The sequence below is a fragment of the Thalassophryne amazonica genome, chromosome 1 (genome assembly GCF_902500255.1).
Source record: "Thalassophryne amazonica chromosome 1, fThaAma1.1, whole genome shotgun sequence".
Classification (NCBI taxonomy): Eukaryota; Metazoa; Chordata; class Actinopteri; order Batrachoidiformes; family Batrachoididae; genus Thalassophryne; species Thalassophryne amazonica.
The window spans coordinates 161,206,254-161,221,483 of record NC_047103.1 but is presented as its reverse complement, the minus strand read 5'-3'; the positions used below and the strand labels follow the sequence as shown (position 1 = coordinate 161,221,483).

General features: G+C 39.1%; 1 protein-coding gene across 1 annotated transcript; it reads left to right on the top strand.

Annotated features, from left to right (window-relative positions):
- The first annotated feature begins 473 nt into the window (after window positions 1-473).
- eed (embryonic ectoderm development) lies at window positions 474-14,488 on the top strand. The gene is given in 13 exon segments (XM_034177994.1): window positions 474-639; window positions 1,064-1,216; window positions 4,251-4,343; window positions 4,441-4,506; window positions 4,849-4,858; window positions 4,861-4,973; window positions 5,336-5,417; window positions 6,917-7,008; window positions 7,093-7,226; window positions 7,320-7,425; window positions 7,618-7,776; window positions 11,570-11,643; window positions 13,746-14,488. Coding segments are annotated over 13 exon segments (1,329 nt in total). The 5' UTR covers window positions 474-519; the 3' UTR covers window positions 13,873-14,488.
- Window positions 14,489-15,230: the final 742 nt, after the last annotated feature.

Here is a 15,230-nt window from a genome sequence, read left to right as displayed (position 1 = left end):
ATTTGCAAAAATTTCAAAAAACTTTTTTCATGTTGTCATTATGGGGTGTTGTGAGTAGAAGTTTGAGGAGGCAAAATTTACTCCATTTTGGAATAAGGCTGTAACATAACAAAATGTGGAAAAAATGAAGCACTGTGAATACTTTCCGGGTGCACCGTATATAGATAAATACATGAATTACATTGGTCCAATAAATGCTTAAAATGTTCATTAAGGGGATCAGCATATGAAAATTTGATGAAATTGTCAAATAAAGTAACATTAAAGACTGCAGCATATGTGTGTATTTTCCTCTGTTAAGACAAACAATTTGGTTTATTATTGTTTTAAAAGAATTGCTCAATTTTGCACCTATTTACTTTTTTCATTGAATGTTGTCATAAGGGAAATAAATTGATGGAAATGCTGCACTGCACGGGATTACTTATTCCACTCCTGTACACTAGGGGGCGATGTTTAGGGTAACTCAAAGGATCGGCTGACCCGGCAGTGCTTCCGTCCGCGGACTTTTGAGCCAAAATGAGGGAAAATAAAAATCTGTCCGAGTCTCCTTCTCAAGTAGGAAAAGAAATACCAGCGAAAAAACAAAAGCTAAGCAGTGACGAGAACAGTAATCCTGATTTATCAGGAGATGAGAATGTAAGGAGCTCAACTGTGTGATTTATTCAGCCAGCAATCAGCCGCTGCTAGCCGAGTTAGCACCGTGCTAAAAAAAAACAAAAAAAAACAGCTAAAGTGGCTAATAGTATCTTTGGCTAACGGTAAAACTTTTGTGTGCTAGTTTTGCTTAGATTAGCTGCGGAACATGACTTCATGTGGTTAGACATCGTCACACATGTAAAGCTAGACCTGAGGTAGTTGTAAGTTTTTGGTTTATTTGGGCGGCTGTTTATTGTTCAATACAAATATCCTTATTTTGACTTGTTCCAGCATCTTAAGTTTGATATAGTTTTAATTGGTGCTTTTGGACCCTTTATATTCATGGAATATGACCCTAAAGCTTTAAAAATAAACCAAACGGTCGTGTAGGTTTGTGACAGCAGCTGCACCTTCTCTTTGGTAGGATGATGCTGTCAGCGTGGAGAGTGGCAACAATGCAGAGCGCCCAGACACGCCCACAAACACTGCCAACGCCCCTGGTAGGAAGAGCTGGGGCAAGGGCAAGTGGAAATCCAAAAAGTGCAGATACTCCTTCAAATGTGTCAACAACTTGAGGGTGCGTACATTCACCAATGTGATCTCACATTTCATTTATTTTTTTCTGTTCTCCAGGCTGGCATGACATTATGCTGCTTTCACTTCAGCAAACCACAGCTTTGGCAATAATTATTTTGTGTTCATATGAGTGATTGACCGGAATCGTGCATTTAAGTAATATGTTAGAAGAAATTCAGTTTTGAGACATCATCTGCAAGAGGCGTCTTACGAGTATGAACAGGCTTTGCCATAAATTATTCTCATAATATTAACAGCCTTCCCCAGGGAGTGTTCTTAAAATCAGCCCAAATATACTGTACCACACAGATTCAAACACATAATAAAAAGTAGGGTTGCAGCTATCGAATATTTTTGGAATCAAATATTCTATTGATTATTTTATCGATTAATCGAGTAAACAGATAAAAAGTACTTTTGTGTTTTTAAACAATATCAGTAGTGGCAGGGCTCTCCTTAAGCAATGGCACAATGTTGCTGTGGCATCATGCAGATTTTTAAGTTTAAGGTGTTCCCTCTCTTCTCTGTTTTCCCGGGCAATTTATTTTTTTTACATTGTTGAGTTTTGGAGCTTTGCTAAACCATAACCCCAGGTGGTCTGTGAAATCTTCAGTCTGCAGACAGGACATTCTCTCTCTCTCTCTCTCTCTCTCTCTCTCATTGCACATTTCATTTGCACTTTTTATTGTTGTGATTTATTCAGTGTTTAGTGTATATTTATACATGCCGTACAGAGTACAGCTCAAACCTAAGTCAGTCTTTGTTTTCTGTGGATACTTGGCAAATAACACAGCCTTTGAAAAACAGCTGTGGAGGGCAGCTTTTCCACAAAAGCTGCACTGATAAATGAACTGTACGGCCTTATTGATTGATTGAATTTATTTAATAAAATAATGTACAAAATACATATGTAATTGCCCGTTAAAATGCACGGATAGCACAAGAGAGCAAGAAATGCCCAATTCCATTATGGTCCAGGCCTGTTGATTTAAAAATCTTTCAAATCTGAATAAAGGCATTTATTTATTTATTTTGAATATTTAAGCATGATTCACTAAAAGTGTGCATCCTTTCACTTCATCTGTGGAGGTGGAGAGCAGCCAGTGGACCAAACCATGTTTAAAAAAAAAAAAAAAATACAAACACTGCTTCACTTTAAATGTGCAATAAGTCCATTTCAGACGATCAGTGTCGACCCTTTCTCTTATAAGGCTTTATTTTACTCGGTGTGCAGCTTTGTAAGCTTGTAGCATCGCCTGCTACTATGATTAGCTCCTACGTTAGTTATGCATGCTCTATGGTCTTCTCCATTTTTTGTGGGAATGTTACAGCTCCACATACAGGCCTGGCATATGTACTACAGTGTTAAAGAAAGTAGAGGCAAAGAATTTGCCTCAAACATTTTTTGTAATCGAATTATTCAAGTTACTCAATCGTTTCAGCCCTAATAAAAACATTTGCAAATGTACACTTTTACAGGATTATCACTGCTTAATAACTTACACAGCACTACTTAATAATAACTTACACAGCACATTCAGGATTAGTGTATTTTTACTTTGAAGCATGGATCATTAAAGGGTTATGATTGAAAGTCTAGTACATGTATTAATGATCTTTTTTTTTTACTTAAGTCACATAAAATTTTCTAAAAACGTTACCTGTTACAAAATGAATTCCACAGACATAAGGGTAGCTCAGTTTTGGACACCAGACTTTGCTGCAGTTTCTCAACAATATTCAACATTGTAATTAAAATGTGAAAAAATAAAATGTCCTAACATACACTAACATACAGTAGATTTAATCTTATTAGACAGACAGCTGCCATCGGGCACTGCAGCAGCTTGAGGCAGAGTGTAAATGTAAACTTTCATTTACTGTGAACTTGAATTTACTGTGCAGTGTGTTAAGTAGTTTTTGATGTCGTGCGACATGTCGCGCCAAACCGCCTTCAGTATTTTGTCTATTTTAAGTTTTTTGATTTTGCGCAGATGATGGAATCTCATAAAACCTCACTCTCTACAGATTTAAAATCATCACAGGCAGCATCGCTGCTCAGCAACCATTCTGTCTGTGAAATCTTACATGCTTATTTAAAACATCAACTTTTGAAATAACTTGGTGGCAGCGGCCTGTACTCATGCAGCGGTCTGATCTCATGGGGAGACAGTGACTCAACAAAAATGTGGATCGGTATGCTTTGGCTTGTTGGTTCATATTTCTGATGAAAAACTTAAGTTAACCAGTTCCATTTATTATTCTAAACTTTCTGGATGGAACAAGGCAGTCACTTCACTTTACCTTGCTGGTTCTGCTGCATGAGCACGTGACAGAACAGGGCTGACCCTGCGTCCTGCAGAGAGCAAGAGACAAGAGGGGCAAAAGCAGTGCAACTCACTGAAATTTTGGTGACTTATAAAAACAAATGCACATGTAAAGGGCAATATATTGAGGCCAACAAAATGATTGTGTTCATCTTGATATATCAAATAATAAGCTGATATAGTAATTATCACAACAGGCTTATATAGACCTCAAGCTAATAATTATTATCATTGCTTTACTGTACATCTTATGCTTACGCTGTTCTATCTGCCTGCTTTCTTTCATGTTTTTTCAATAACTGCAGACATAATATGCAGATGGGATTGACCTTCCACAAACATAATTTAGAGCAGATCCAGACCTGGCAGAATATATATCTAAGTGGAGGCCTGCCCTGTAATTAGTCTGTCTATTGTTTTCATTACCAATTACACAGTAAGATTTGTAGTTGTTGGGGGGTTTCCCCATCACCTGTCTACCGCATAAACTGTCTGCTTTTATGGATCTCCAAAGGATGATGAATGACATTTGCTGTGACTGTTTCACACATGAATGACAATCAGCATCAGCCAAAAATGACTCCTGTTGAAGCTATTAGAAATATTTTCTGTTGCAGAACCTTCTGCCAGAAGACATACCAGGTTTCTGGGTGTTATCTTCAATTCACCCTCCAGATTTAACCATTAATCCATGAAAAATTTCGGCAGGAGGACCATGGCCAGCCGCTGTTTGGAGTCCAGTTTAACTGGCACAGTAAGGAGGGAGACCCGTTGGTGTTCGCCACAGTTGGGAGTAACAGGGTAAAGGATATGATTGTTTGATTGGATGTTGCATTTTTTGGTCATTTCTGGAACTTATTTGTTGTGTAACTAATCAGTGCTCTCTCACCTTCACCAGGTAACTCTGTATGAATGCCATTCTCAGGGAGAAATCAGACTCTTGCAGTCATATGTGGATGCAGACGTATCTTTTCATTTGTCTAAGAAGCCTCTTTCTTACACAGACACATATAGAAGCCAGCACCTCCTACTTAATTGTTTATGAGTATTATTAAATGTTTTTCCTTTTTGTAAAAACATGAAATTGATAACTCAGCATCAATACAGTCACATTCATTAAATGTCGTCAGACCACTGACACCATAAAGGGAAAAACTCCTAATAATCTTTATTACAAACCACAGTCAGTGCAAATGATCTGCCTGTGTATGAAATGTCAGGCTGAAACAAACTTAAAAAAAAAATGAAACCCTCCATAGCTCTGTCTAAATATCTGGAATTTTCAACTTTCTTGACTGACTGGAAGGCAGATGAGAACTTTACACGTGTGCTTGGACCTACGATACCAACACGAGTCATCCCCTGCTGGCCGTTGCCGGATCTCGTGGAATCATTCGAGTGATCAACCACATCACAATGCAGTGCATCAAGGTACATTTACTCTGCTACTGCCTACATACTCGTATACTTATTCTGTATCAGCGAAACACAAACTACAGGGTATTTGTAGCCAGTTGACGCTACAAGTTGTGGTTCTTTGAATAAAGTTATTGATGGAAACAATAATATTTCAAGGTAATTTGCATGGATGAGTATTCCTTCCTGCTGTTGCTTTTTTGTAGGAGGCTACATGTAGTAATTAACATTTATCAGACCCAGTCGTGGGTGCAGGTTGGGTTTGTCCACAGGACACCTGACGAATTCTGATTCTAGAAATTCAGTTTTTTGTTTGTCTTTCAAAATGTTTTGTTTTCACATCAAAATTGTAAAGTAAGCTTCCTCTTTGAGTCCAGCATTATGTCGGCCATGGGAATGCCATCAACGAGCTCAAGTTTCACCCGAGGGATCCAAATCTCCTCCTGTCTGTCAGCAAAGGTGAGAATGATTTAAAGAATTCTTTCGGTATGTCCCGATTTCACTCTGGGTTGCCACAGCAGATCCAAAATGGATCTGCATGTTGATTTGGCACAGGTTTTATGCTGGGTGCCTTTTGTGATGCTATTCTACATTACATGGAGAATGTGTAGGGGTGCTCTGGATACAGGTGCATTACCGGCTTTGCCACAATGCTGCACAAAGGTGAGAATGACTGAAAACCAATAATCATATTACCACAACATTATGGTTTCTTTTGGGGAGAAAACAGTTTGTCATGTCTAAATTAAAATAATGATTGAAAAGAAAGTACTGCTTTGAGAATGAGATGAGTAAATTGTAACATTTTGATTCAGAATTTGTTTGGTTGTCAGAACATAAAGTACAGGTAAACCACGTTCACGTAACTCACATTTTTGCTTTACTTGTGGTTGATTTGTGGACTTGTTTTGTGAAAATTTAGAATACTGCATAAAAGTCAATTTTGATTAAGCACACACACACACCCCGCACGCGCGCGCATCACCCGACATTTCGTGCTCCCGTTACAAAAAGCATTTTTGTGATGGTGTCACGAAATGGAGTGCGAGGGGCAGGTGCGTGTATAAATTCCAGCCCAGTCTGAACCTGTGGGAAGGATATAAAGAGGAAGGTCACATCCAAAAACTCTATCATCTGCACTGACGAAGCCCTCATCACTGAAGCACCGCAGCCCGAGAAGGAAGAAAAAGATCCCGAACCCACTTCAGATCAAGAAATCACCATCCAGGAAGGAATCCCACTTCAGATGGTCGAAACTATTGTAATGTGGCATGGTAAGCTGATTTTAAATGTTTTTTTGGGGGGGGGGGGGGGGGTCAACACGATTTCAGATAGCTCGCAGTCCAATTTTGTGGACCCCAACTTGCGCGAGTTAACGAGGCTTACCTGTATTTTTTTATTTATCTAAAAAAGACAATTTTTTTGTTAATGTGCATTTACACTTTGCTACCAAACAGCTAAATAAGTGCACTGGTTTAAAAACACTAATTCTAGGTGTAGTCACTTTTATGATTTTATTGAACTCGTTGCCACACTGAATATTTATCAGTCTTGACTTCTTGCTTCTGTCTTTAAGGCAGAACCACATTTTGTCCTGAGCCAGTAAAGTCCAAGTGAAACTTTTTTCTTTTTTGATACAACAAACATCACCTGTAGAAATGATATAGCTATTCTGGTCTCTTCTTGGAATTGGGGGGTTGTTTGGATATATTTGAGTTTTGGGTTTCACCACATGTCCCCAGCACCAGATGCCCGTATGAATCTGTGCCAGATCTACTTCTGCAGGTACGTATCCACTACCTCACTTTGCTGTTTGATCAGTGTAACGAAGGAGGTGTCACCTCGGCCACCCAAAAATCACACCGACTAATCTCTATTTGGAATTACTTAGAAGACTGACAGCTTCTTATATTTTGTACAGTGATACAGGAATGTCAAAACTGTGTCTGTTTTCTCAGATCATGCCCTTCGTCTGTGGAACATTCAGACGGACACATTAGTGGCGATATTTGGCGGTGTTGAAGGGCATCGAGATGAAGTTCTTAGTGCTGTGAGTACCATAAAGTCATATGGTTAGAGATGAACAAAAACCCCACAAAACATGTTCTTGTGTTCGTTTTAAATCTCACTGTAGGATTTCGACCTCTTGGGTGAAAAGATAATGTCGTGTGGGATGGATCACTCTTTAAAACTTTGGCGAATCAACTCTGAGAGAATGCAGAAAGCAATTCGTGGATCTTATGAGTACAATCCCTCAAAGACCAACAGGTAAAGTGGAAATGTTATTGTTATTGTGTTACATTTTCTCAAGCATGTTGTGACAGCTTTTTCTCTTCTGTATTCTGTGTATATTTTCTTCAGGCCGTTTGTTTCTGAGAAGATTCACTTTCCCGACTTCTCAACACGTGACATCCACAGAAACTACGTGGACTGTGTGAGGTGGCTCGGTGATCTGATTCTTTCCAAGGTGATGTTATTGTTATGGAAGAAAATGGCAATAAAATCATGTTGTAAATAAACAGGTTCTCTTGTAAAATAAAGCAGATGATGTTCACAGTTTCACTGTGAGTTGTCATAGCTTTCTGATTAAAATTAGCAGTTGTTGTTTTACTCAGTTTTTTTCTCTGATCGGGTGTTTTCTTTATGTCTCTCACTGTAGTCGTGTGAAAATGCCATTGTTTGCTGGAAACCAGGAAAAATGGAGGACGACATCGACCACATTAAACCAAATGAGTCTAACGTGACAATCCTTGGACGCTTTGACTATAGTCAGTGTGATATTTGGTACATGCGCTTCTCCATGGATTTCTGGCAGAAGGTAAAATTTTTGATTTGTACACTTTTTCTAGCTGTACATTGCAGTAATTTATTCTAATACATCTCATCTTAATAAATTAGGGCAGGTAGCTCAGTGGATAAGGAGCTGGCCTGCTAATATGTAGACCAGGGCTAGATAAAACATTAATCTCCATTGTCTCAATTCAGTCAGCTGTAAATGAGTACCAGCCTTGGCTGGGGAAGTAACCTGTGTCAGACTACCGTCCCAGGGTAGTCATAGACTCATCCGATTCGCACTACGGAATCCAGAGTTAAGTATCTGCATCAGTGGGCCTCAGGGCCAATATAGGACTTAATTTTTACGGGTGGAGAGGAATTAAATCAGGCGTTTCTCAAGTTTGGTCCTTGAAATCTACCTTCCTTGACACTCTTAGTTGACACACCTGAATCCAATGAAAGGCTCCTTAAAAGCCTGCTAACGAGTCTTTCATTGGATTCAGGTGTGTTGGAGAAGGGAGACAACTAAGACTGTCAGGAAGGTAGATCTCGAGGACCGAACTTGGGCACCCCTGAATTAAAGCATTTTCAGATGTTGTTTTCCAAAATCAGGACGCTTTATGCGAATACATTTTTGTCAGGCTGTGATGATGAATCTGACTGAAATGAACAGGAAAGATTAAGACTTTATTCTGTGTATGAATGGTTTTAATTTTTGAAACAGTCTGAACTGTTTGCATGATACTCCAAATAAACAGACACAGCCCTTCACCACCAGCCACATCGGGCAGGCACTGAGCTGAAGTTGCTATGAGAGGCAGAGACACTGGGCTCAGCTGTTGTCACTCAGACTGACCACGCCCCCAAATTTACAGAATTTTATTTCTTAAAACATCTTAAACTGAGAAGTTAGAATCCCCTCCCCCATGCAATTGACATGGAGGAGGACACTATCTATATAGGCCAAAGCCATTTTTGTACAACGCTGTAAACATTATTAAACATATTTATTTCCGCTCTAAAGTTGGACATTTTAGCATTGAGTCCTATGGGAAAGTGCTCTCTTTTGGAGCCAGCCTGAAGCGGCCAGTCAAGGAACTATATTCCAAGAGGGCCTCATCTGACGCCATTGAAGTTTACTTCTTCGACGACCACCTCCATTTCAAGTAGACTTAAGAAAAATTATAAGAGGATCGTGGAATATTTCTTCAGACATCAAATTGAGCACTGACGATAATTCACTTCAAGGAGCGCCAGCAAAAGAGTGCAAAAATTAAGGAAAGGCCTGAGTCTTTACTTGTTTGGTTAAAAAAAAAATAAATAAATATTGAATTGCACGGACCATTTTGCGAGCTTAGTGTGTGAAGTGGGGAGTCAGATCAGCAGTGCAGTTGGCAGAGTATTGAGGACAAACATTCTGCTTTGTGGGCAGGCTGCAACTGCACGGAGGAACAAAATGGTGTCTTATTTCTTCTTTGAGCAGTGATTCCACAAGATAACATGATTTGACACACGCCATCACATGGCCACTAATTAGACATTGCCCTGTCCTAATGAACTAGTTTTTTAAACCATACTTCATGTAGTCAAATGTGGTTAAAACTGCATAGGCAGACAATTTACAACAGCAAAAAAATGTTTATGATATACAGTTTTAGAAGTGTATTATAGAGAGATAAGATTTTATTAATCTCATGCTAGGGGTCAATAAAATCTTATCTTAAAAGATACACTTCTTACAACAGTGTAGTAAAAAGGTAAGCACGCAGAATACAAATAATACAGAAAAGGAGATGTCTAAAACACATACACGTGTGTGTGTGTGTGTGCAGAAAAAACTAAAATAAACATCACTTCCCTAGGGCGCAAGAGCCTGTGGGTTTTAACCTCGTGGCTGGTGCCTGCCTTCCATCCTGGAGGTCACGCGTTCGAGCTGAGTGTGGGATGGAGCAGTGCAGGTTACACACTTGTGTGTGTTTATAGTGTTATAGTGTACTTTCGTCCGTGATCCAGCCTTACAGTATATTGTCATGTCACATTGCAATACTTATGAAATGCATTTCTCAAGTATCGCAATATGTATCATATCAGCATCCATGTATCATGATACTTTTAGTATCGGGAGTTAAGTGTTTCCTCCCAGCCCTTCATGCTGACAAAGAGAACAACATGACTGGAGGTCAGTTATGAAAAAATATGCATCTTGTAGGTAGTGATAATAATGCTATGGATGTATTAAAGTCAGCATCAACAACGCCAATGCCAATATTCTTATGTGTGCATCCTTAGTCTGTCTATCACAGCTGAGCCATACAGCATTTGTCATTAGTTACATTAGCAACACACAGGAATTCCAGTTTGTATCAAAATATTTATTGAGTTATTGACACAAAATAAATTGCCAGTCATGAAATGCTGGAAATCATGACCTTGAGATTGTAGTCTCTGGGTCCTCAACCTTTAAAATAAAGAGAAACTGAGGATTTCATGGTGGTATGAGATCTATGGCTAGAGGTGTTTAATGATGCTAATATCTTTATAGAAGGTCCAAGTATTTAGCATCCTGGTACTTCCTCTCTTAATATGTTGTTATGAGACTTGGATGCTAAACAGCGACATGCAGAGATAACTGAATATCTTTGGTATCAGGACTCTATGGAGGATCCTTGGTTACCTCTGGAATGACTTTGTGTCAAATGAGCAGTTAATTAGGGAGACTTTGATGCAAAATATTTTCCTTCGGGATAAATAAAGTTAATCTTATCTTATTTTATCTTATCTTATGAGGAGTATCACCTGCATTGTGAAAGAACACCAGCTATGACATTTTGGACATGTCCTGTATTTCTTTGGGCACAATCCAGCACGCAGGTGCCTCAGTGTTGAGGACCCACAAACTGAAGACGGTCATAGGGATGTCCATGTTCCAGATGGAGGTGGGGATGAGCCATTGCATAGCTTGGTGGTTGCTGTTCAGAACCCAACATGTTTCCTTGGTGTGGCAATATGTGGCACCAGCACATGTTGTCAGACCTTAGCTCAATGTTAGAAAAGTAGTTTTTAACTCCTTCATGTTGTGCAACATTAACATTTCAAAATTACTAATTTTAAACAACCTTAAGTGTTGATCATGAAAGGAGTATTAACAAACCAAAGAAAACCAAAAAGTACTTGGCAAAAAAAAAATACAATTAACTTAGAGAAAATACCAGCAAATATGTGAGGTGTTTCCATTTGAAGGATTAATTTATGTGGCTTTATACTGTTTTTCTTTTTTATTGCTGAAATAACGGTTGAATTGAAACAGACCTGAGCGTTACTTCCTGTCTTTTATCTTCAAAATTGGGTTTGTAGATGTTTGTACACCTCATCATTGATAACTTCTTCCGTTAGGGGTTTCCACAGCAGATCAGTCGTTTCCATCTCGCCCTGTCCTCTCTAACTTCCTCTGTCACACCAACTACTTGCATGTTCTCCCTCAGGACATCCATAAACCTCCTCTTTGGCCTCCCTTTTCTCCTCCTGCCTGGTGGCTCCATTCTCAGCATCCTACTCCTTATATACCCTGGGTCCCTCCTCTGCACATGTCCAAACCATCTCAATCTTGCCTCTGACTTTTTCTCCAAACCGTCCCACCTGAACTGTCCTTCTGTTATGTTTATTCCCAATCCTGTTCTTCCTCATCACTCCCAAGAAGAATCACAACATCTTCAGCCAAAGATGTTATAGTAAATTCTTACAGTGCATGTAATTCTACAAAGTTCAAAGGGTTGCATCTCTGCATTGTCTTTAACTCTTTGTGTGAATTTGTGTCTTCTGTTTACATGATTTTTCAGATGTTGGCTCTGGGAAACCAAGTGGGCAAGTTGTATGTTTGGGACCTTGAAGTAGAAGATCCACACAAAGCCAAGTAAGTTCAGGAAGAGATTTTGTTCAGTGAGAGTTTAATCCCCTGCATCAACACACCCTCAGCAGAATCCACTAATGAAGAATGTTGGTTCACTCATCTCTGAAGTCAAGACTTATTTGGTGTCATGAATCTCATAATTAAACTTCGAATTTGTGTTTGACAATTTTTAAATGATCTTCAACACCTAAGTGTCTCGTGCACAAATTACACATCTGCTTAAAACAGGTTGAATTACACGGGGTAGCTTTACGCACCACATGCATGAGACACAGTCGTTCAGAAATGGTGCCACGATGCACAGCTGAGACGTCTTGTTTGAAATAGGCGGTACACCGTCTCAAATGGCAAACTGATTAACATTTCACACAAAATTTCACACAAAAAAATGGTGAACTTTTTTGTTTTCGGCTGCAATCACCAAAGCAGTCAAGAAAATGGTTTTTGGGGGGGGGGTTGTTCTTTTGGTTCCCAGTGGAGAAGAAAAGATGGGAGACGTTGTGTCGGTAAGTATTAGTCTACACAGCTAAACAGAGTAGCTCCGTTCTCTCGCCTGCAAAACTGCCTTGACACATTTGTGCTCTGGGTCATAAACTGCAATGCATTTCCACAAATATTTTACTCCTTTATCTCCTGTCCTCAAACGAGACTGCGGTCCCCAATTGAATCGCCACCTCTCTTAAAATGTCTAAACATAAAATAACATTGTAGTAGCAACTGAAAGTACACACGTTTTAGCAGTATCCTAGTTACTAATATCACAAAACAGAAATGTTACTTACGCATCGAGGTGAAGAAACGTCAAATTGGAGCGCTCCATCTAGGAAAAACTAGTCCTGTGTTGATTCTAGTTCTTGTAAAGTCTCAGACTGAGGAATGTAAACGGCAGAGAAGCTCAGGCAACAACAAACAGAGGGAGTGTTTCTTCACCCTGTGTATAGATTGTTGATGCATCAGTTAATCCTTCCTCATAAAATAGTGTTCGATGTGTAAATGTTATTCAGGACACCTTTGGACACTCTGAATAAATGTTATGTAATTATATAGTTTAAAAAAAGAGCAGAAATGGTGACAAAAGTCATTTTCAGTTTGTGCAAGGATCAAAAGGTAAATTTGCTCCAGTTTTGGTTTGAAAAAAGATCCATATATTGTTTGAGGATTAATAAATAGAATTTGATAACAGTCACAGATAGTCCAAACTATACTTTGGGGGGGTGACCTTATGATCAGAAAATATGGTGGTATATGATTGGACCATATTTAAATGTTGACCTCTGTGTAATCCTTCATTGACCTCTACCTGGTTGTAGTTGGGATGGCCACACTACATTTTTGTTGGCCATGAATACTTTTGCTGGATTGTGTCATTTAGCCCCCTAAAAAGAAGAAAAGAAAGTAGGAAAAGAATAGGTCAAAATTGGTTTCGGGATAACAGACTTCATTTTTAAGGCGATGGTCAAGTGGTTAAAGTGGTTTGCTTGCGACCTCTGTCAAACTGGAAAATCCCCAAGTTGCTCCCGGTGTGTTCTGAGAGCCTTGTGTGGTGTATGAGTGAATGTGAGGCATCACTGTAAAGTGCACAGAAGGTGGGGAGGTGGCTTGTTTTAACTTGGTGGTGGGGTTATTGTTTCTGTTACATAATAGAAACAATAACATGATTTTAAGCGGGCTGTCCGTGCCCGGAAACCAGTAAACCTGTGATGCTTTGTAAAGAAGAATGGTAAAATACCTTCAACCAGAATCCAGACTCTCATTGGAAGCTATAGGAAGCGTTTAGAGGCTGTTATTTCTGCAAAAGGAGGATCTGCTAAATATTGATGTATTTTTTTGTTGTTGGGGTGCATGAAATATTTAACTGAAATATTTGATCCAGACAACCACTGATTTATAAAAGAAAATCATGGAAATTATCAGGGGTGCCCAAACTTTTGCATACAACTGTATTTTTGTGGCTGTTGATCTGTGAAAAATATGTTTGACAACAACATTAATATTCATTTTGACTTTACACTATAAGAACTTAGTACACAAGGTGATTGTCATGTTATAAGTGTTCCTGGGTTTGTATTATTGTTTGATACATTCATTTTCCCTCTGTGTTGCAGGTGCACTACGTTGACCCTCCCCAAATGCACCTCGGCCATCAGGCAGACCAGCTTCAGCCGTGACAGCAGCATTTTAATAGCCGTGTGTGACGATGCTTCGATCTGGCGCTGGGATCGACAACGCTGAATAGCTTTGGCAGTTAGATGTTAGGTTTTTCCTTTTGCTTTTACACATGAGATTTTACTGCTTTGACTGAAAGGGCCGGACTGATCAGTGCTGCAAAAACAGTATTTCATTTTGTTTCACAGTCTGAAAATATTTGAAATATCGGAAGATATTTCCCAAAACAAGTGAGGAATGCTACCATGCGGGTAGGAATCCCCCCCACCTAACCACAGTGGCTGCTCTGCTTCTGTCTTTTTTGAGAGAGAGAGAGGCTCTGGTTGCTGTCTCTCACATAGGTGTTGTAGCATCACTCCAGCAATCTATCAGGGGAAAATGACACTAATATGTCAAATAATCAAGATAAGTCAACCTGTCATCTCAATCAAATTGCATATTAGCTCATTTGTTAAAAGAAGCATTTTTAGATACTACAGATGACAGGATGTGTGGATTTTTATTTTATGTTTTTTATTCACTTACTGTGTTATGCGTTGGTCTTCAGTTAACATTTCAAACATTTCTTTGTAATGTTTTGAATACATATGCTCTGTCATCATTTTGTTCATGATCAGCAACAGTCACGTTTTCCTTTGAGTACAATTAGTAAAATGTTTTCTTTTTTTTTTTTGTAAATTTGATGTGTGCACAGTCATTTTCTGGAGGCAGCAGTTTTAACAGTTGACATTGGGATACCTAGCATTTGGATTTTTTTTTTTTTTTTTTTTTTTTGTCGGCATGGGGGATTGATTACACTCTCACATTATCTTGGGATGACATCATGACGCTACACCAATCTGCAGCCTCATGTGGTTTCAAGCTGCATGAACTGTCGACCCGTGGGTAGATTTCTGCAGACCAGACCTATTCTCCATGTATTATGGAGTTGTGTCAGGAAGGGCATCTGCTGTAAAATTTGTGCCAGATCTGCTGTGGTGATGTGAAAAGGGAGCAGCTGTCAGGATTTATGCTCAAATCTTGAAAATTTTCTTCACATACCAAGACTGCGATAGATAAATTGGTTACTTTTAGGAGAGAAGGATTTACTAGAGGCCTTTTTAATTTGTTGAATTATAAAGTCATGATATTTATTGTTTCTTTTTATTATTGTCAGCACAAGCTAGCTGGCTGGGATAGACTGGTGTACTATATCTTTACTTTCTAAGCCCTATGCTGTTAACAACACATGGAATTTTAGCATAACCCCTCGCACAGTACATTTTATAGAGTGGAACTGATTTTTCATTAAGTGCATCCGTCCCATTCAAAATGGTGTTATATCAACTCTGTCACCAATCCTGTTTGTGATGTTCATGGTCAGGATTTCAAGGCGCAGTCAGGGACCAGAGGGTGTACAGTTTGGTGACCTCACAGTTGCATCT